Consider the following 23,083-nt stretch of genomic DNA (forward strand, 5'->3'; position numbering starts at 1 on the left):
TCTCGGCTCACTACAACCTCCACCTCCCAGGTTCAAGCAATTCTCCTGCCTCAGCTTCCTGAGTATCTGGGGTTACAGGCGCCTGCCACCATGCCTGGCTAAAGTTTTGTATTTTTAGTAGAGACGGGATTTCACCATATTGTCCAGGCTGGTCTCAAACTCCTGACCTCGTGATCTGCCTGCCTCAGCCTCCCAAAGTGTTGAGATTACAGGTGTGAGCCACTGTGCCTGGCTGGGCACTGGCTTTTTTAGCTTTTAATATTTAACTTCACCACTCAGTCAGTACAGAAACAGTTATGATGGAGGCCTGCATTAGTAAGACCTGGCCTGCCACACAATGGGGATCCCAGTGACTATCTCTGAGCAGTGTTACCTGAAGGTTTCGAACTTGTTTAGAAGAAAGCCATTTCTCTTCATTTAAAGATACAAGTGGTATAAAAAATAACATTGCGCCAGGTGCGGTGGCTCAAGCCTGTAATCCCAGCACTTTGGGAGGCCGAGACGGGTGGATCACGAGGTCAGGAGATCAAGACCATCCTGGCTAACATGGTGAAATCCCGTCTCTACTAAAAATACAAAAAACTAGCCGGGCGAGGTGGTGGGCGCCTGTAGTCCCAGCTACTCGGAGGCTGAGGCGGGAGAATGGCGTGAACCCAGGAGGCGGAGCTTGCAGTGAGCTGAGATTGCGCCACTGCACTCCAGCCTGGGCGACAGAGCGAGACGCCGTCTCAAAAATAAATAAATAAGTAAATAAAAAATAACAAATAACATTGCAAATTGCAGTCACTGTGATGTCCATTTTTGTATTATATGTTCATACCTTTGAAGCACTGTTTAGTCTATTGCAAGAAAAGATTGAAGAGGATGAAGTAGAAGACAGTGTGGTCTGGTGACCGCTCACTGGATTAGGAGCTAGGAATCCTAGTCTTGGCTAACTTGACCAAGTCAGTTGACCTCTGTGGGCCTCAGGTTCCTAACTCATAACAATGAAAATATTGACTAGGTAATCTTCAAGGTGTCTTCCAGCTTTAAAACCCAGTTAGTTTTTATGTATGTGATATCAGAGTCTGACTCTCAGCAGTAATTTTTTTTTCTTTTTTTTGAGACGGAGTCTGGCTCTGTCACCCAGGCTGGAGTGCAGTGGTGTGATCTCAGCTGACTGAAACCTCTGCCACCCAGGTTCAAGCAATTCTCTTGCCTCAGCCTCCCAAGTACCTGGAACTGCAGGCACACACCACCATGCCCTGCTAATATTTTGTATTTTTAGTAGAAACGGGGTTTCACCATATTGGCCAGGCTGGTCTTGAATTCCTGACCTCAGGTGATCTGCCTGCCTCGGCCTCTCAAAGTGCTGGAATTACAGGTTGTGAGCCACTGCACCTGGTGCTCAGCAGTAATGTTAATGTGTACCACAAGAAAAGGTGAAGAGGAGCTTTTGCTTCCTATAAGGAGAAGGAAAAAACTTTCATTTTTCAAAGCTGGCTGCCATTGAACAAGTTGGCGATAAAGAAGACTGAGTTTCCTTTGGAAGTTACTTGTCCTTTTGTGTAGGAAAAAATGCCCGAGAGATACTTGGCTATTGGACTTTGAAGGAGATAAATGGAAGGCAAAGTTCAGATGATAGAGATTCACAAAAAGAATAGTAAGAATTTATCTGCCTAATAAAATAACAGGGATTTTTTTTTTTTTCTTTTTTTGAGACATCCCCTGGCACCAAGGAGTTTGACCTCAAGTTAATTGTGCAGGAATGCAGGTAGGGTGTGTTGCACAGAAAGTAGGCTGTTCAGAGCAGGGCATGCCACAGACAGCCTTGGGTCAGCTGTGTTGTTTTGTTTCCTTGTACTGCTTTTCAAGAATTTGAATCAACAATTAAATACTGCTGGATGTGGTGGCTCATGCCTATAATCCCAGCACTTTGGGAGGCCGAGGGTGATGATCACTTGAGTCCAGGGGTTCAAGACCAATCTGGACAACATTGTGGGACCCTGTCACTACATAAAAAAAATTAAATATTGAAAGATTTTAAAATATGCATAGTTGGTGCCTCTGAAAATTGGAAGATATTAGCAATAATCAGGTGGGTAGCTGCTGGCTCCATTAGGGGGCTGGTTCACCACAGTCCTCACTATGCAGAGTGGTCTCAGGCCTGCAACTAGCCCCACCTGACCCCCAGGTGGCTGCAGTACTGGCCTGAGCCCTGGGGACATATGAATTCTCTACCCTGGCTACAGAGGGTGCTCTGGGAACAGAAGAGAAGTTTGGGTCTGTGGAAGCCCTGGTAAAGACAAAAGTCTGTGCGATGTGAAATGGTCAGTGAATTTCTAGAAGGTCTAGAAAGTTCATGTTTGTTTCTTGGGTCAGGTGCAGGTGGCCCACACCTGTAATCCCAGCACTTTGGGAGGCCAAGGAGGGAGTACTGCTTGAGCTCAAGAGTTTGAGACCAGCCTGAGCAACATGGTGAAACCTTGTTTCTGAAAAAAAAAAAAAAAAAAAAAAAAAAAAAACATTAAAAAACCCCACAAATTTGTTTCCCACCAATCTTACCGTTTGTTGTACTTACCATCTTTTGTCCTCAAACCCTTAGTATAAGTCTATCTTTCTCTCCTTCTGTGTGAAACACACACACACACACACATATACACACTCACGCACACACAAAGTGTTGCTGCTAGGGGAGCCATTTACCTCACTCCTCACTTTAATGATTCCTTCTTGCTTTGACTCCTTGACTTCTTATTATACATTTTTTGATCTTTTAGATTTAATTGTGCTTTTTGTTCTATAAAATAACTCCTCAATTAAACCAATCACATATAAATATTTGTGAAGTACTAAATCTGTAAAGAGCAAAGCTCATGATATATATTTTAAATATATTTTTAAATGTTTATTGATAATCAGATACTATGTTTATCACATAATATAACTTTGATTCTGTCAAAAGCCTTGAGTAGGATGTATCTTTCAAAATCAACCAAATATTACCTTTTGAGTCAAAACAAATCCATGTTTGAGTTCTGCCTGCCTCCTCCAAATTGCTCAACATTTCATCATACATACACTGTTTTTGAGCAGGAAGCTGAACTAAATATTAAACCACCAGCTTGTAGCAAAGTTTGTATGCCTTTCTTCGACTAGAAATCTGACAAACTACAAATGATTTTCATTTTACCTCTTATCTTCTAATAAGAATTGATGATATATCTGAAAGCATTTGTAAAAACTGATCAACTTATATAAAATTGTAAAGTGACACAAATTTAAGGCACTGTAAGGATAAAAGCTTTTATTAAGAATTATGGATATTTTCTTGGCATGTAAACTCTTATCTTCTTTAGGGATATTTGGTCTCTTGGCTGTGTCTTATATGAGCTCTGCACACTCAAACATCCTGTAAGTATGCTCATTGTCAGACTAATCTTGAATTACTGGAATTATAGAAAAGAAGTTAACTTATAGGAGAGAAAGGTTAATGCTTGGTTTTATTAGATTGTTAAAAATTATATGGATGAGTTACTTAAAATAATGATAGATGACATGGAAAGATGTCCAAACAATATTATAAAGTAAAAAGTCCAAGTTGGAGACTAGTATGTGTAGCATATTTCCATTAAAAATAAATTGTGTGGGCTTGGCATGGTGGCTCATGCCTGTAATCCCAGCACTTTGGGAATCTGAGGCGGGTAGATCACTTGAGGTCAGGAGTTGGAGACCAGCCTGGCCAACATGATGTTAACACCCTGTCTCTACTAAAAATACAAAAATTAGCCTGGCATGGTGGCATGTGCCTATAGCCCCAGCTAGTTGGGAGGCTGAGGCACGAGAATTGCTTGAACCCCGGAGATGGAGGCTGCAATCAGCTGAGATCGTGCCACTGCACTCCAGCCTGGGTGACAGCGAGACTCCATCTCAAAAAAATAAAAAATAAATAAATAGTGCCAGGCGCAGTGGCTCACACCTGTAATCCCAGCACTTTGGGAGGCTGAGGCAGGTGGATCACAAGGTCAGGAGATCGAGACCATCCTGGCTAACACAGTGAAACCCCATCTCTACTAAAAATATATAAAAAAAAAAAAAAGTTGGGCGTGGTGGCAGGCACCTGTAGTCCCAGCTACTCTGGAGGCTGAGGCAGGAAAATGGTGTGAACCCAGGATGTGGAGCTTGCAGTGAGCTGAGATCGCGCCACTGCACTCCAGCCTGGGTGACAGAGTGCGACTCCGTCTCAAAAAAAAAATAAAAAATAAAAATAAATAAATAAATAAATAAATAAATAGTATGTGAATAGATATGTTCAGCAAAAGAAAAATGTACGTGGGCAAAGTTCATAGGAAACCAGGCACAAGTGTTTAAGAGTCTTTTCCCAGAGGTCACATGGGATGTGCCAAATCCTCCAGCATTGTTACCCACGTCACCTGTGAAATGCAATCTATAAGAGAGCTCATTGGATATACCCAGTGCCCAGGATTTTTACTGGGAACTGGTCACATAGGTACCCTCTACCTGGCATATGCCAAACTTCCAGACTCCTGGAAAGAAAGCAGGTGTTCAGCATAAACATATTGTTCCCATAAATAGCTGAGGCAAAGAGAGCCACTCTTAACATTCAGGGAATGGTGGGAATTCTTCTGAGATCTTAGTTCCCAGACACCAGCCACAGGCCAATATTGTAAGCAGGCCTTTCTGAGGATAACCTGCTACATCAACTCTTCTCCACAGCCGTCATTATTGTTATTATTAATTATTGTCAAGGATTGCACAGCCAATTTCTGACCAAAATGTGTACTTCTTTTTTTTTTTTTTTGAGATGGAGTCCCACTCTGTTGCCCAGACTGGAGTGCAGTGGCATGATCTCAGCTCACTGCAACCCCTGACTCCTGGGTTCAAGCAATTCTCTTGCCTCAGCCTCCCGAGGAGCTGGGATTACAGGTGCCCAGCACCATGCCTGGCTAATTTTTTTGTATTTTTAGTAGAGTCAGGGTTTCACCATGTTGGCCAGGTTGGTCTTGAACTCCTGACCTTGGGTGATCTCCCCATCTCGGCCCCTCAGAGTGCTGAGATTACAGGTGGGAGCCACTATGCCCGGCCAATGTGTACCTTTATTGCTACACCATGGTGTTGAATATTATTATGTATACACCATGGTGTTGAATATTATTATGTATAAATAACTATTGGTTTCATACAATAGAAGATTTTCTGGTCTGTGAAGCATTTTAGAGGAAATTAAACAATGTTTATGTGAATTTTAAAAAGCAAGAGATAAAATTTCATATCAATATGACCTCAACTTTGTAAAATAAACATCATTTTAAAAAAGATCAGAAGGAGCTATACACTCTGAGTGGGGTAAAATTATACGTATTTTCCCCTGTCTTTATAACTTCCTATACCTTCCAGTTTTTTATTATGAGTAAACATTATTTTGATAATAAGACAAAATTAAAACAAAAAAACTTGTTTTAAATAACATGGCATCTCGGTGAGTAACTGCAGTATCTGCTCATGAAAGATTAGTTGTTGAAAACAATTTAGGGTGGACCATAGTGCTTCTTTTTTATTTTTTGATTGAGTCCAGGTCTGACTCTGTCACCCAGGCTGGAGTGCAGTGACGTGATCATGGCTCACTGCAGCTTTGACCTCCTGGGCTTAGACAATCCTCTTGCCTCAGCCTCCCAAGTAGCTGGGACCACAGGCTCATGCCACCAAGCCCAGCAAATTTTTAAAAACCATGATTTGGAGAGATGAGGTCTAATACTATGTTTCCCAGGCTGGTCTTGAACTCCTGGGCTCAAGTGATCCTCCTGCCTTGGCCTCCCAAATTGCTGGGATTACAGGTGACCCTACTGTTTCTAACTATAATTTAAAAACATTGTTTTGCTTCTTGGTATGTTTGTTACTTTAACACTTTTATTATGTGTTACTTTAGTAACTTTTCTCTGATTTAGTATGATTGCTCCTTGTCTTTTCAGTTTGAGGGTAACAACTTACAGCAGCTGGTTCTGAAGATTTGTCAAGCACATTTTGCCCCAATATCTCCAAGGTTTTCGCGTGAGCTACATTCCTTGATATCTCAGCTCTTTCAAGTATCTCCTCGAGACCGACCATCCATAAATTCCATTTTGAAAAGGCCCTTTTTAGAGAATCTTATTCCCAAATATTTGACTCCTGAGGTGAGTTTTGAGGTGACTGTTTGCATTTTGGCAGAGATTTTGGTTTGTAGGTCCTTGACACATGTGTTCGGTTTTAGGTCATTCAGGAAGAATTTAATCACATGCTTATATGCAGAGCAGGAGCGCCAGCTTCTCCACAGGCTGGGAAGGTGGTCCAGAGTAAGTGTGACTTTGCCATGCAATCAAAAGCATTTATTACACATGTCTCACACAGAGAGTAATGCAAGGAAATTTCACCAAACGTTTTGAAAGTGGACATTTAAGAAACACAAGCAGTATAAGCAGAACAATCATCTTGTCAAATGGCAACTAGTGAGTATGCCTGAAAGTTGTATATTTAGCTCTTGCATGACCTGCAGGGTTTCTTCTCATTAGTCAGGAAACCTTCATGAAGCAGAGGACATGCTAATAGAGATGCTTGAAGAGGTTGAGCCCAAACTTAACTTTTGTGTAGTGAAGGGATAGAGTGGGAGAAGGTTGCAGATAGACATGGATGATGAGATGAAATATTTTTCTGAAATAGGATAGACTGGCAGTTAAGAATTCTGTTGCAAAGGACCATTGGAGCTGAAGTTAGGATCTTGGGGCCTAATTGGTAACAGTGAGAACTGTTACTTTGTGGTTCCCAAAGAAGGCAGGAGATACTTTATGGTAGTAATAATTGGAGAAAACTATTTTAGTCCTGGTGTCAGGAATCAGCTAAGCTGTGTGTTAGAGGGAGGGGTGCATTAAGAAAGAGAAGATTACTAATTCATTTGGTGCTGTGAAAGTCAAAGCCCCAGGATTTAGCCATAACTGAATGCCTGGACTTACAATATTAGGAGAAGCAGAAAACCTCTCAAAGAAATTCATGATAGGGAAATGTTATCCATTGAGAGAGAGATTTTAAAATCGAGGAAAGTTAAGGAGAAAATGAATGAACCTCTTTGCCATTTAATTTGACTGATGTTGTATATCAGTCTAGACTGAGAATGTTTAGAAAATAGACAAGTACAAAGTATGGGACAGTGTATTGTCCATATTTCTAATATAGGTAAGACAAGAGAACAAGAACAATTTTTTTTATTGAGATGGGGTCTCACTGTGTTGCCCAGGCTGGTCTCAAACTCCTGAGCTCAAACAATCCTCCCACCTTGGCCTCCCAAATTGCTGGGATTACAGGTGTGAGCCACCTTACCCAGCCCAAGAACAAATTTTGATGGAGATAAAGACAAGCATTAGAAGATCTACTCATACCTCAATCCCAGCACTTTGGGAGGCCAAGGTGGGCAGATCACTGGAGGCCAGGAGTTTGATGCCAGTCTGGCCAATGTGGCCAAACCACATCTCTACTAGAAATACAAAAATTAGCTGGACCTAGTGGCCCATGCCTGTAATCCCAGCTACTTGGGTGGCTGAGGCACGAGAATTGCATGAACTCGGGAGGTGAAGGTTGCAGTGAGCTGAGACCCTGCCACTGTAATGTAGCCTGGGTGACAAAGCGAGACTGTCCCAACAAAAAAAAAAGAGAAGATCTACTCATAAATTCCAAACAATGTGGCATGAATGGAGTGGCCTGATAACCCAAGCTTTAATGACCAAATTTAGTAACTTTTATTATTACCCCATACATATTGTTTCTGTAAAGGTTAATATTAATTTCTATTTTTCTGAAAAAAAGTGATGTTATATATACTAGAAATATGCAAAGGGACTCTGAAAAAAGGTTTTTTTCATTTAAAGAAAATGCATATTAATTTTTGATCAGTACTTCTCTCACTGTGTGTAACATATCTCTGGCTAGAAAGTAAACTTACTGTGTTATGAAATGTAGCTTATGTTTATACTCTTACAAGTATCAGTATTAAAGATGTACAATTTTTCAAAAATTGAAGCTGTTTTATTTTGGTTAATTAAGAGTATAAAATACAAAAAGTGAAATTCCAGGGAAAGTGCCCACCAAGATCAAGGATATCTGTGCCAATTAAAAGGAATGCTATATTGCATAGAAATGAATGGAGACCATCAGCTGGAGCCCAGAAGGCCAGATCCGTAAGTCATTCTAAACCCTCCTTTGTGTTTTTTTAACTATGGTGTATTCTTTTCTTTTTTTTTTTTTTTTTTTTTTTTTTTGAGACGGAGTCTCGCTCTGTCGCCCAGGCTGGAGTGCAGTGGCCGGATCTCAGCTCACTGCAAGCTCCGCCTCCTGGGTTTACGCCATTCTCCTGCCTCAGCCTCCCGAGTAGCTGGGACTACAGGCGCCCGCCACCTCGCCTGGCTAGTTTTTTGTATTTTTTAGTAGAGACGGGGTTTCACCATGTTAGCCAGGATGGTCTCGATCTCCTGACCTCGTGATCCGCCCGTCTCGGCCTCCCAAAGTGCTGGGATTACAGGCTTGAGCCACCGCGCCCGGCCTGGTGTATTCTTTTCTTTCTTCTTCTTTTTTTTTTTTTTTTTTTTTGAGATGAAGTCTCGCTCTGTCGCCAGGCTGGAGTGCAGTGGCGCGATCTCAACTCACTGCAAACTCCGCCTCCCGGGTTCAAGTGATTCTTCTGCCCCAGCCTCCTGAGTAGCTAGGACTACAGACGTGTGCCACCATGTCCAGCTAATGTTTGTGTTTTAGTAGAGATGGGGTTTCACCATTTTGGCCAGGATGGTCTCGATCTCTTGACCTTGTGATCTGCCTGCCTGGGACTCCCAAAGTGCTGGGATTACAGGTGTGAGCCACCGCACCCGGCCCCAGCTAATTTTTGTACTTTTAGTAGAGACAGGGTTCCACCATGTTGGTCAGACTGGTTTCAAACTCCTGACCTTGTGATCCACCTGCCTCAGCCTCCCAAAGTGCTGGTATTACAGGCATAAGCCACTGCAACCGGCTGTTATATTCTTTTTCTTTAATTTTTTAATTAAAAAAAAATTTTGTGAGTACATTTTAAGTGTATATATTTATGGGGTACATGAGATGTTTTGATACAGGCATGCAATGTGAAATAAGCACATCATGGAGAATGGGGTGTCTGTCCCCTCAAGTATTTATCCTTTGAGTTACAAACAACCCAGTTATACTCTTTAAGTTATTTAAAAATATACAATTAAGTTACTATTGACTATAGGCAGTCTATTGTGCTATCAAATAGTAGGTCTTATTCATTCTATTTTTTTTAACCCATTAAGCTATGGTATTTCTGACAGACCTATCTGCACGTGTTCATGAGGTACAAGCTCATTGTTTGGAGTCCACAAATTTTGTACTTACAATAAGGTATTCTGTACTGAGCATTATAATAGTATTTTGTTGGACAACTTCTAGTTTTTATATTTTATAAAACGATGCTGTACGCCCTTACAAGTATACTTTAGGTTTAATTTTCTTTTTATAACTGAAATTATTCTTATTTCTAATAAGTAAGGTTTTTCTGTATAGGAAAAGTGAGTAACATAGCAACAGAAAACAGTCTGCATTTAATATTCTTAATTCTAACATGTATAGGATTGAGAAGTTTGTATGATATAATAATTGATATTTCCCTAGCGATTCTTTGTGTTTAGTTATTTGAATTCACTTTAGCACAGTGTTGAATCTTTTAGGTCATACTAGTGAAATGCTTCTGGTATGTAAATGATAAAATGGCTATTGTCTTTTAATTAAAGAATTGTATTTTTAAAGAAGGCTCATGGTAAAATTAGAGAACCATTTGGAAGTATATTTACTAAGTGTTTACTTGATATATAGACATTTTAGAAAATGTATTGGTATGTAAACATTTTTTTAAAAACCAATTGTTTAAGTTATTGCCCTTCATTTGATAAAGGGCTTAACTTATTTATTTATTTATTTATTTATTTATTTGAAAGAGGGTCCTGCTCTGTCACCCAGGCTAGAGTGCAGTGGCATGTCTCAGCTCACTGCAACCTTGATGTATTAGTCTGTTCTCATATTGCTATAAATAACTACTTGAGACTGGGTAGTTTATAAAGAAAAGAAGTTTAATTGGCTTACAGTTCTGCAGGCTGTACAGGACGCATTGCTGAGGAGGCCTCAGGAAACTTATAATCATGGCAGAAGAGGAAGCAGGCTCATCTTAAATGGCCAGAGCAGGAGGAAGAGAGCGAACAGGGAGGTGCTACACACTTGTAAACAATCAGATCTCATGAGAACATACTCACTATCACAAGAACAGTAAGAGGGAAATCTGCCCGCATGATCTAATCACCTTCCCCCAGACCCCTCCTCCAACATCAGGGATTACAATTCAACATGAAATTTGGGCAGGGACACAAATCCAAACCATGTCATTCCACCTCTGGCCCATCTCAATTCCCATGTCCTCACATTGCAAAATACAATTTTCCATTCTCAACAGTCCCCCAAGGCTTAACTGATTTCAGCATTTAACTCAAAAGTCCACAGTTCAAAGTCTCATCTGAGACAAGTCAAGTCCTTTCTACCTGTGAGTCTGTAAAAAAAAATGAGTTAGTTACTTCCAAAATACAATGAGGGTGCAGGCATTGGTAAATACACCCATTTCAAAAGGGAGAAATCAGCCAAAACAAAGGATTTATAGACCCCATGCAAATTGAAAACCTAGCAGGGTAGTCATTAAATCTTAAAGCTCCAAATTCCTTTGACCCCATATCTCACATCCAGGGCATACTGGTGCAAGGAGTGGGCTCCCAAGGCCTTGGGCAGCTCTGCTCCTGAGGCTTTGCAGGCTACAGCCCCTGCGACTGCTCTCACAGGCTGCTGTTTAGTGCCTGCGGCTTTTCCAGGTGCGTGGCGCAAGCTGTCGTTCAGTCTACCGTTTTGGAGTCAGGAGAATGGTGGTCCACTTCTCACAGCTCTACTAGGCAGTGCCCAGTGGGGACTCTGCATGGAGGCTCCAATGCCACATTTCCCCTCTGCACTGCCCTAGTGGAGGGTCTCCCTGAAACAGGCTTCTGCCTGGACATCTAGGCTTTTCCGTATGTCTTCTGAGATCTTGGTGGAGGCTCCCACGCCTCAGCTCTTGCGCTCTGTGCACCTGCAGACTTAACACCACGTGGAAGCCACCAAGACTTATGGCTTGCACCCTCTGAAGCAATGGCCTGAGCTGTACCTTAGGCCCTTTTAACCACGGCTGGAGCTGGAGCAGCCACAATGCAAGACACCATGTCCTGAGGCTGCACAGAGCAGTGGGGCCCTGGGCTTGGTCCTCAAAGCCATTCTTCCCTCCTAGGCCTCTGGGCCTGTGATGAGAGGCGCTGCCTCAAAGGTCTCTGAAATGCCTTCAAGGCATTTCCCCCATTATCTTGGCTAACAACATTTGACTTCTCTTTATTTTTGAAAATTTCTGCAGCTGGTTTGAACTGCTCCCCAGAAAATGGGTTTTTCTTTCCAGGCTGCAAACTTTCCTAACTTTTATGCTCTGCTTCTCTTTTAAGTATAAGCTCCAGTTTTACATCATTTATTTGCTCACAAATATGACCATAGGGTGCTAGAGAAGCCAGGCCACATCTTGAATACTTTGCTGCTTAGAAATTTCTTCTGCCAGATGCCCTAAATCATCATTCTCAAGTTCAAAGTTCCACAGATCGCTAGGGTAGTGGCACAATGCATCCAACCTCTTTGCTAATGCATAACAAAAGTGAGCTTTGCTCCGTTTCCCAATAAGTTCCTCATCTCCATCTGAGACCTCCTTAACCTGGACTTCATTGACCATATCACTATCAGAATTTGGTCACTTTGATTTTAACAAGTCTCTAGAACATTCCAAACTTTCCATCATCTTCCTGTCTTCTTCTGACCCCTCCACACTCTTCCAACCTCTGCCCATTACCCAGTTCCAAAGTCACTTCCACATTTTCAGGTATCTGTATACAATTCCCCATTCCTGGTACCAATGTATTGTGTCACTCCATTCTCATACTGCTATAAAGAACACCTGAGACTGGGTAATTTATAAAGAAAAGATGTTTGATTGGCTCATAGTTCTGCAGCCTGTACAGGAAGCATGGCTGGGAGGCCTCAGGAAATTTATAATCACGGCAGAAGGGGAAGCAGGCTCATCTTACATGCAGGAGGGAGTGAAGGGGTAGCTGCCACAAACTTTTGAACAACCAGATCTCGTGAAAACTCACTCACTATCACAAGAACAGCAAGGGGGAAATCTGCCCCCATGATCCATTTACCAGGGTTCCTCTCCCAACATTGGGGATTACAATTCAACATGAGATTGGGCAGAGACACAAATCCAAACCACATCACTCGACCTCCCAGGCTGAAGTGATCCTCCCACCTCAGCCTCCTGAATAGCTAGTACTACCGATATGCACCATGATGCCCAGCTAGTTTTTATTTTTTGTAGAGTCAAGGTCTCACTGTGTTGCCCAGGCTGTTCTTGAACTCCTGGGCTCAAGTGATGTACCAGCCTCAGCCTCCCAAAGTGCTGGAATTATAGGCGTGAGCCACTGTGCCCAGCCTAAGGGCTTAATTTTATTAAAGAAATAAGAAAAGTATGTTGTGATTCAGAGGACTCTTTATCAGACCTGTAGAAGAGAAAACACATCTAAAAGATTTGAGGATGAATTAAATTATGAGAACTGTTGAACACGTTGACATTTTTTCCAGTTCCTTGAAAAGGTAAAATTGATTTCCACAGGAACTACCTCTGATATTCCTACTACTGTTGGGATATTAGACAAAGAATTTTTTTTTCTTTTTTTTTGAGATGGAGTCTTGCTCTGTCCCCCAGGCTGGAGTGCAGTGGTGCGATCTCGGCTCACTGCAAGCTCCGCCTCCCGGGTTCGCGCCATTCTCCTGCCTCAGCCTCCTGACTACAGGCGCCCTCCACCACTCCTGGCTAATTTTTTTTATTTTCGGTAGAGATGGGGTTTCACCATGTTAGCTAGGATGGTCTCGATCTCCTGACCTCGTGATCCACCCGCCTTGTCCTCCCAAAATGCTGGGATTACAGGCGTGAGCCACTGCACCCGGCTGAAAAAATTTTAAAGAAACTGTTTATTGCCTTTCAATACTTTTCTCTTTCTAACCACTTTTCAACAAGTAATTAGTAGTAGTTTTTTCTAGGTTGTATACAGGTGAAATTGTAAAGCAAAGAAAACTACTTCTTACTTTAAAAGATTTTTAAAATAGGCTGGTGCAGTGTCTCATGACTGTATTCTAACATTTTGGTAGGCTGAGGCAGGAGGATCGTTTCAGCCCAGGAGTTTGAGACCAGCCTGGTCCACACATTGAGACCCCACCTCTACAAAAAGTAAAATTTTAAAAAAATTAGCTGGACATGGTGGCATGTACCCGTAGTCCCAGTTACTTGGGAGGATGAGGCAGGGGATCCCTGGAGCCCAGGAGTTTGAAGCTGCAATGAGCTATGATCACACCACAACCCTCCAGGCTGGGTGACAGAGTGAGATCCTGTCTCAGAATTTATAAAGAAAAGAAAATATTTAAAAAATAAACATATAGTTTGTATTTAGATTAATAAACTAAATTTTATACATTTACTTAAATATTTAAATAGAACTATATGAAAGTGCCATTTTTCTAGATTAATGATGGTCAATTCTGTGCAATTTTTTTTTTTTTTTTTTTTGAGATGGAGTCTCACTCTGTCACTCAGGCTGGATTGCAGTGGTGCTATCTCTTCTCACTGCAAGCTCCGTCTCCCAGGTTCATGTCATTCTCCTGCCTCAGCCTCCCAAACAGCTGGGACTCCAGGCGCCCTCCATCACGCTCCGGCTAATTTTGTTTTTTGTATTTTTAGTAGAGACGGGGTTTCACCGTGTTGGCCAGGATGGTCTCGATCTCCTGACCTCGCGATTCGCCCGCCTCAGCCTCCCAAAGTTCTGGGATTACAGGCATGAGCCACCGTGCCCGGCCAATTATATGTAATTTCATATGGTCCAATCTAACATATATATATGAACCATATAGCAGTAAAAAGAACAAAGGATATAACATATTACCTCTTTACATGAGGACATTTTGGTTTTAATTGTTTTCGTTATTCATATTCCCAACTATTAGTTCCTAGGTCTTTGCAGTAGTTTCATCTATTTTTCTCTTTTTATTATTAACTGTAAACTGTCAACTAGACAGAGTTGCCACACTTCAGGTTAAATTGACCCCACTTTGCTCTTTAGCAAGAAGGTCTTGACTGGCTTTTATATCTTAATTTGATCCATTTCTCATCTTCTAGCTCGGTGGCTTCTACTCAGTTCTAAGATAAACTGTCATTTCTGGTTCTCCTGTTCTCATTCTGTTCTGGTTGGGTGGTGAGGGCTGGGATGCTAATATGTCCATCACAGCTGTTATATGACCTTTTAAAATATTTTCTCTGGAAGAATGACTCTGATTCAGCATCTTATTTTCTTTAAGTCATGATGCCATTTTGCGTTTAGTCAATTTATCAGAAACTAAAAATGTTGCAAATCCCCATATGTGTGAGTTTCACGATACTTTTTATTTTCCTGTAAAGTATGGTAAGGTATAAATGAGTTTAAGAAAAATAGAAAACAATAATTCTGAGTTTAGTTTTGGATCTTGGATTGGCTGGGCATACTCACTAGCTAAGTACGTTTTACATACTAGCCATGAAGTATGCATGATTCATATCTATACCTTAGCAAAATTGTAAACCACTATACTATATAGTACTTAGGTCTTTTTGTACTCTAGGATTTGGGGACACTTAGGTCTTTTTGTACTCTAGGATTTGGGGACTCTAAGATTATTTTATTCTGAAAAACAAGTGTAGTAGAAAAACAGCAAAAATACACCCTCAGTGCCTTGTCTTAGCTATGGTCACTGTCATATTGTCAAGTATTATAAATTTGTATTTTTTTTTTGTTTTTTTGAGAGGGAGTCTCACTCACGTTGCGCAGGCTGGACTGCATTGGCATGATCTCAGCTCGCTGCAACCTCCACCTCCCGGATTCAAGCGATTCTCCTTCCTCAGCCTCCCGGGTAGCTGGGATTACAGGTTGCGCCACCACACCTAGCTAATTTTTGTATTTTTAGTAGAGATGAGGTTTTGCCATGTTGGCCAGGCTGGTCTTGAACTCCTGACCTCAGGTGATCCACCTACCTTGGCCTCCCAAAGTGCTAGGGTTACAGATGTGAGCCACTGCACCCGGCCTGTATTATGGTTTTTAAAAAATCCCCTCTTCTTTTCGTCAGATAAAAATGATAGAAAGGCCCAAACTTGCTGCTGTGTGTGGACATTATGATTATTATTATGCTCAACTTGATATGCTGAGGAGAAGAGCCCAGGAACCAAGTTATCACCCTATTCCTCAAGAAAATACTGGAGTTGGGGATTACAGTCAGGAAGAGAGGCATGGTCCATCCCCAAGTCAATGGTAATATTGTGGTCTAGCTTAAGCTTTGATTAATCTGAAAATATCTTTATATATTAACATTAATTATTCTGAAATCCAAATTCTCCTAACACAAATAATCCAAGAAAAACTTTCCAAATCTTCATTTTAAACACATAGTTCCCTTGACGTTTTTCTTTTGTTTGCTTTTGTAGACAGAGTCTCGCTCTGTTGCCTAGGCTGGAGTGCAGTGGCACTATCTCAGCTCACCGCAACCTCCGCCTTCCGAGTTCAAGCGATTCTCGTGCCTCAGCGTCCCTAGTAGCTGGGACTACAAGCGTGCACCACCATGCCCGGCTAATTTTTGTATTTTTAGTAGAAACAGGGTTTCACCATGTTGGTCAACCTGATCTCGAACTCCTGACCTCAGGTGATCTGCCCACCTTGGCCTCTCAAAGTGCTGGGATTACAGGCATGAGCCACCATGCCTGGCCATGTTAGTCTCTCTCTATGTCAGCCCTACACCTGCTCGTTAGTTGGTTCTTCAAATTCTCAGGTACCCTCTCACCAGGCAGCCACTGAGCTCATGTGATCCACCTGCCTTGGCCTCCTAAAGTGCTGGGACTACAGGCGTAAGCCACTATGCCCAGCCTTTTTTTTTTTTTTTTTGTTAGAAAGATTTTGTTTTTATTTCCATCAGAATGTCATATATATTACACAAATCAAATCTGTTGACATCGCAAGCATGTAACAATTACCTGTTCTTATAAATTACGTGGGAATTACATACACTGTGAGAAGTGTTGTAATTATTGTGTAATGTGTATTATAATTTAGCCTATCAAAGTAACAAACTCTTATAATTAAATAAAGCAATAAATGTGTTGATAGATTATCACAATTGATAAGTAATTGATAAATTATCTTCTTTTCCCCTTAACCCTTTTTCATCTCAAGTCTGATCTAGCTTATATTCTTACTCATAGAACTGCTTAACTGTAGGCACAGACCCCTACCCCTGCCCTTTTAATATTCTTTCTTCCTCCTGCTAAATTCCACTATATGGCAAGTGAAAAAATAGTTGTGTATATTTCATTTCTCAAAGAGGTTACTAATATGAATCAATAATTGAATCATTAAAATCAAATGATCATTTGAGACATTTTGAGAAATAAGATACATTTCATTCAGCATTTATGTTCTAGGGATCTTCAAAATATGGACATATTAGAAAGAAAATAGTATTCTTAAATTGGTCTTATGGTAGATTTTCAAAAATTTTACTCCATAATAGATTTCTGCAGATCTACAATATTTTCAAAATTTTTTCACACTGATGTCGATATTCCTGTGTCCAGAATAATTGACGCCTAACACAGGCCTGAAGACTTAAGTCTAGGAGTTCTTTTTAAAAAGTGTTTGTCATCAAATTTTTTTGTTCAGGGTTAGGAATTTGTTACTTTGGCAACTGTGGTTATTTATTGTTGAAATTTTGGATGAATTATGAAAAATACAAGAGACTATGTGATGGTAATCTCATTAATAGTGAAAATGAGATAAGCAAGAATGATAAGAAAATAATTTCTTCAGAAACATATAATGGGAAAAGCAGATGTTTTATCTTTAAAGATATTGGGCACTGTTGTGGTTTTTATCTATCTTCATAACACATTTTTAATTATCTCCACAATTATCAAAAGTTGCATCTTCCGTTCATTCAAATTGTAATACCCATATTGGACTCAATTAGTGAAGGATGTAGATTTTACAGATGAACTGGGAGCAGCCACAAAACTCCCTTTCCCTTTTCTCAACCACTGGGAAAATATATCTTCTACTCTTTGTCTAGATTTGAGAGCTGTCAAGCTATCAATTATTTTGACCACGTGTGATTTTATCTCCCAAGCTCTCACATGAAACAATAGGAAGGGTCCTTCTCTTTCCTGGATGCCCCTTTGATGCCTGGTAACCCCTCCTCTTTGTATACTCCCCCATCCCCAACTTTCTGTCTGCTGGAGGTCTAATTACAGGCCATGGGATGCAGGAAGAGGATTTTTGTTTGTTTGTTTGTTTGAGACAGTCTCACTCTGTCACCCAGGCTGGAGTGTGGTGGCCCCATCTTGGCTCACTGCAAGCTCCGCCTCCCGGATTCATGCCATTCTCCTGCCTCAGCCTCCTGAGTAGCTGGGACTACAGGTGCCCGCCACCATGCCTGGCTAATTTTTTGTATTTTTAGTAGAGATGGGGTTTCACCGTGTTAGCCAGGATGGTCTCGATCTCCTGACCTTGTGATCCGCCCGTCTCAGCCTCCCAAAGTGCTAAGATTACAGGAGTGAGCCACTGTGCCCAGCTGAGGAAGAGGAATTTGTATAGAATTTTGGGGGTGGAAAGGGAGTAGGTAGACAGAGAGATAGAGAATGTCTTTTGGACGGCCCCTGGGTGTCAGAATCATTTTTCTCATGAAGATACTGATATATGTGCCAGTCGGGCTTTTGAGACAGATGAGTGCTTACAATTTACCCTCATTTGATTCAGGAACTATCTGTGTGTCAGGCACTTCACAGCCCTAATCTCTTCTAATCCTTGTATCAATTCCTGTGAAATGGCACCGTGCCCACTTTACAGCTGAGGAACTAAGACTCAAAGACTTTAGCTTGTCATTTCATCCTGTTTCTAAACCCCTGATTATTAACTTGCCTCTTTGTAAATTGGGGATGCTTATCATGATGTTCCTTCGTAAAGGAATTGTTTCTGAAATGACAGTTCTGTCTTTGGAGCCCTAGAAGTTACTCATATTCCAAAAAACTTATGATCTGAAATGCGGTTATTTATTTATTTATTTATTTATTTATTTATTTATTTATTTATTTTATTTATTTATTTTTTGAGACGGAGTCTCGCTCTGTCACCCAGGCTGGAGTGCAGTGGCCGGATCTCGGCTCACTGCAAGCTCCACCTCCCGGGGTCACGCCATTCTCCTGCCTCAGCCTCCCGAGTAGCTGGGACTACAGGCGCCGCCACCTCGCCCGGCTAGTTTTTTGTATTTTTAGTAGAGACGGGGTTTCACCGTATTAGCCAGGATGGTCTCGATCTCCTGACCTCATGATCCGCCCGTCTCGGCCTCCCAAAGTGCTGGGATTACAGGCTTGAGCCACCACGCCCGGCTAAGAAATGCGGTTTTTATTAACAACCAGTAGTTACAGAAATGTTTTACAGGAAATTCTACCAAAAAAAAAAAAAAAAGATACATAAAATGTGAGTATAAACTTGAACATTGTTTGACTGGAATTGATTAAAATTGTGCTGGAAAAATACCTTAAACATTTGGAGAGACAGCTAACCCATGATTTCTTTTCTCATGAAGCATTTATGTGTGGAGATAAAGGGCTGGATGGAGGGACACATTCTGCTCTCAGGGAGCTCAGTATGTGGTGCAGGAAACAGATATGCAGCCATTCTTTTTTTTCTTTTTTTTTCGAGACGGAGTCTCGCTCTGTCACTCAGGCTGGAGTGCAGTGACGCAATCTCGGCTCACTGCTACCTCTGCCTCCTGGGTTCAAGCGATTCTCCTGCCTCAGCCTCCCCAGTAGCTGGGATTACAGGCACCTGCCACCATGCCCAGCTAATATTTTTTTAGCAGAGATGGGGTTTCACCATGTTGGTCAGGCTGGTCTCGAACTCCTGACCTCAGGCAATCCACCCACCTCGGCCTCCCAAAGTGCTGGGATTACAGGCGTGAGACACCACATCCGGCCGCCATTGTTAAATCAGGAGAAACAACCTGTACATTAGACACCTACACAAAGCATGAGAATTTCTGGATCTGGGTCTGTTTTCCTCCCCACAACATATTACAGAGAATGGAAGGACTGAATCTTGCCTTGAAGAAAAATTACTGGATAAGAATATTTTTCTGTTTAATCCTCTCCTGTATCCTCACTTGTTACTCTTTATCCTTTTTTCCTCTTGATTCCAAAATTTTATTTTCCAATGTAAAGATTCTGTAACTGTGAACTACTTCTTGAACTTGCAACTTCAAGCCACCAGTGAATTGTGAATCTCATTACTAAACTGAAAATCTACTTGTCAAATTGGTGCGTAAGATTTGTTAAAGTTTCTACTTAAGCCAAACATTCTTATTTTCTAAGGCCTGCTGACTACCTTCAGAGAAAATTTGAAGCTCAACAGTATAAGCTGAAAGTAGAGAAGCAATTGGTAAGTAAAATACCAAATATGGGAAGCAATTAGGAATTTCCTGATAGTTTTTCTGTTCACAGATTTTCAAATCCAAGTTCATTCCATCAGAAGGTCAAGACTACTCTCTACTAGTCCCCAGTTTTTTTGTTTTTTTGTTTTTTTTCTGAGATGGAGTCTCTCTCTGTCATGAGGTTGGAGTGCAGTGGCATGATCTTGGCTCACTGCAACCTCCGCCTCCCAGGTTCAAGCCGTTCTCCTTCCCCAGCCTCCCGAGTAGCTGGGATTACAGGCTCCCACCACCACGCCCGGCTAACTTTTGTATTTTTAGTAGAGACGGGTTTCACCATGTTGTCCAGGCTGGTCTCGAACTCCTGACCTCAGGTGATCCACCCACCTAGGCCTCCCAGAGTGCTGGGATTACAAGTGTGAACCACCGCACCTGGCCCGAGCCCTCAGTTTTTAATAGCTAAAGAAAATAATGGGAAAGGGTTGAATCAGAGTCTTAGCAGTCTGGCTTGTTCCTTGGCTTTATCTCTTCTGTGGGACCTTGGACAGTTCATTCAACCTATCTGAGCCTTAGTTTCCTTTTCTGTAAATGACAATTTTTAGAGTAGGTGAGCTTCAAATTTCCTTGCAGTGCTATAGTGCTTTGGTTCTATTTTGTTAAAGATTCTTCTGCACATTAAAAAAAAGTGACAAGGGGCCGGGTGTGCTGGCTCATGCCTGTAATCCAGCACTTTGGGAGGCCAAGGCAGGCAGATCACGAGGTCAGGAGTTCGAGACCAGCCTGACCAACATGGTGAAAGCCTATCTCTATTAAAAATACAAAAATTAGCTGGGTGTGGTGGTGCATGCCTGTAATCCCAGCTACTCAGGAGGCTGAGACAGGAGAATTACTTGAATCTAGGAGGAGGAGGTTGCAGTGAGCCGAGATCGTGCTACTGCACTCCAGCCTGGGCGACAGAGCAAGACTCTGTCTCAAAAAAACAAAAAAACAACAAACAACAACAACAACAAAAAAGTGATTAGGCCAGATACGATGACTCATGCCTGTAATCCCAGCACTTTGGGAGGCCAAGGTGGGCAGATCACTTCAGCCCAGGAGTTCGAGACTAGCCTGGGCAACATAGTGAGATCTTATCTCTACAAAAAAAAAAAAAATTACCCGGGTGTTGTGGCATGTGCCTGTTGTCCCAGGTACTCAGGGGGCCGAGGCAGGAGGATTGCTTAAGCTCGGGAGGCAAAGGTTACAGTGAGCTAAGATTGCGCCACTGTATTCCAGCCTGGGTGACAGAGTGAGACTCTGTCTTAAAAAAAAAAAAGACTCGGCTTGGTGGCTCACGCCTGTAATCCCAGCACTTTGGGAGGCAGGGGTGGGCGGATCACGAGGTCAGGAGATTGAGACCATCCTGGCTAACACAGTGAAACCCCATCTCTACTGAAAATACAAAAAATTAGCCAGGCGTGGTGGCAGGTTCCTGTAGTCCCAGCTACTTGGGAGGCTTGAGGCAGGAGAATGGCGTGAACCCGGGAGGTGGAGCTTGCAGTGAGCCGAGATTGGGCCACTGCGCTCCAGCCTGGGTGACAGAGTGAGACTCCATCTCAAAAAAAAAAAAAAAAAAAGCGACTGTTGTACTTTATTTGAAATGAAAGTTAACTTTTACCCTTAAATACCGTCAGAATTCTGGCACCGAGAGAGGCGGGATTTGCACCCTGTTTATATCACTCTTGTTTTGAACCATTGAAAACCTATAGTTCTTTTTTTTTTTTTTTTTTTTTTTGAGACGGAGTCTCGCTCTGTCACCCAGGCTGGAGTGCAGTGGCCGGATCTCAGCTCACTGCAAGCTCCACCTCCCGGGTCCACGCCATTCTCCTGCCTCAACCTCCCGAGTAGCTGGGACTACAGGCGCCCGCCATCTCGCCCGGCTAATTTTTTGTATTTTTTAAGTGGAGACGGGGTTTCACTGTGTTAGCCAGGATGGTCTCGACCTCCTGACCTTGTGATCCGCCCGCCTTGGCCTCCCAAAGTGCTGGGATTACAGGCTTGAGCCACCGCGCCCGGCCGAAAACCTATAGTTCTATTCCCCTACGTAATTCATGCTCTGGGGTTGCTAACCCTTTACAAACCTTTGATATCACAGTTACGTTACCAATTCCAAAAATAAATCTACATATCTCAAATGGTAGCATAGCATATGGATCATTTAGAATAAATTATATAAATGGTTGAATTAATTTTTTAAAATTGTTTACTATGTGCGTGGCACCTGTAATCCAATTACTTTGGAAGGCTGAGGCAGGAGGATCACTTGAGCTCAGGAATTCAAGACCAGCCTGGCAGCATAGTGAGACTTTATCTCTACAAAAAATTGTAAAATTAGCCAGACGTGGCAGCATGTGCTTGTTGTGCCAGCTACTCAGGCTGAGGCAGGACAATTGCATGAGCCCAGGAGTTGGAGGCTGCAGTGAGCCAAGATCATGCCCCTGTACTCCAGCCTGGGTGACAGAGTGAGACTCTCTCAAACAAAAAAATACATATATATATATTTTAATGTTTTATACTTAAGAAAATTCTACTACTTACTACAAAAAACTCCTAAATACTGAGTTTGCTTAGTGATATAATTCTTATTTATAGGAAAAAGTTAAGGTCACACCAGAAGATGTTTCTGAAGTCAAAGTATGCTTTATAAATTATTTCATTCAATAAATAGGGTCTTCGTCCATCTTCTGCCGAGCCAAATTACATCCAGAGACAAGAGCTAAGAAGTAATGGAGAAGAGCCTAGATTCCAGGAGTGGCCATTTAGGAAAAACGAGATGAAGGAACAGGTTAAAAACTTTAATTCCAGGGCTACCCTTGTATTTCTTTGTATTACTGTCTTTTGTACTGTAATAGGAAGTTACTTCTGTTTCCTACAGTGCCCCTGAATATGTCAACACCATGCTGAGTGTTACAGGGGATACAGAGTTAGGTATTTCACTTTTTCAGATAATGCAATATGGCTAAGTTCATACAGCTTTTTACCTTGAGATTCATAGAGTAACTGTCCCTCATTAACAGATTTGGGATTTGTGTTAGTTTCCTGGGCTGCCGTAACAGAGTTCAACAAACTAGATGGCTTATCACAATAGAAATGTATTGTCTCACAATTCTGGAAGAGTGGAAATCCAAAATCAGGGTGTCAGCAGGACCAAGTGCCCTCTGAAACCTGTAGGGGAATCCTTCCTTGCCTCTTCCCAGCTTCTGGTGTGTCGCTGGCAGTCTTTGGCATTCCTTTACTTGCGGTCACATCACTCCATTCTCTGCCTGCATCACATGCTGTTCTTCCTGTGTGCCCGTCTTCACATGGCCATCTTCTTGCAAGGACACTAGTCATATTGAACTAAGGGCCCACCAGTATGATCTCATCTTAACTAGTC

General features: G+C 41.9%; 1 protein-coding gene across 2 annotated transcripts in view; it reads left to right on the forward strand.

Annotated features, from left to right (window-relative positions):
• Nucleotides 1-23,083, forward strand: part of NEK5 (NIMA related kinase 5) — a 100,122-nt gene that overhangs the window by 23,135 nt on the left and 53,904 nt on the right. For both annotated transcript variants that reach the window (XM_010352915.2, XM_030922027.1), the window contains 7 exons: nucleotides 3,339-3,393; nucleotides 5,970-6,170; nucleotides 6,248-6,329; nucleotides 8,068-8,201; nucleotides 15,325-15,506; nucleotides 19,613-19,679; nucleotides 22,376-22,492. In XM_010352915.2, the coding sequence (XP_010351217.2) occupies nucleotides 3,339-3,393; nucleotides 5,970-6,170; nucleotides 6,248-6,329; nucleotides 8,068-8,201; nucleotides 15,325-15,506; nucleotides 19,613-19,679; nucleotides 22,376-22,492 (838 nt within the window). The remainder of the gene's footprint in view (nucleotides 1-3,338; nucleotides 3,394-5,969; nucleotides 6,171-6,247; nucleotides 6,330-8,067; nucleotides 8,202-15,324; nucleotides 15,507-19,612; nucleotides 19,680-22,375; nucleotides 22,493-23,083) is intronic.

The sequence above is a fragment of the Rhinopithecus roxellana genome, chromosome 18 (genome assembly GCF_007565055.1).
Source record: "Rhinopithecus roxellana isolate Shanxi Qingling chromosome 18, ASM756505v1, whole genome shotgun sequence".
NCBI classification, from domain to species: domain Eukaryota; kingdom Metazoa; phylum Chordata; class Mammalia; order Primates; family Cercopithecidae; genus Rhinopithecus; species Rhinopithecus roxellana.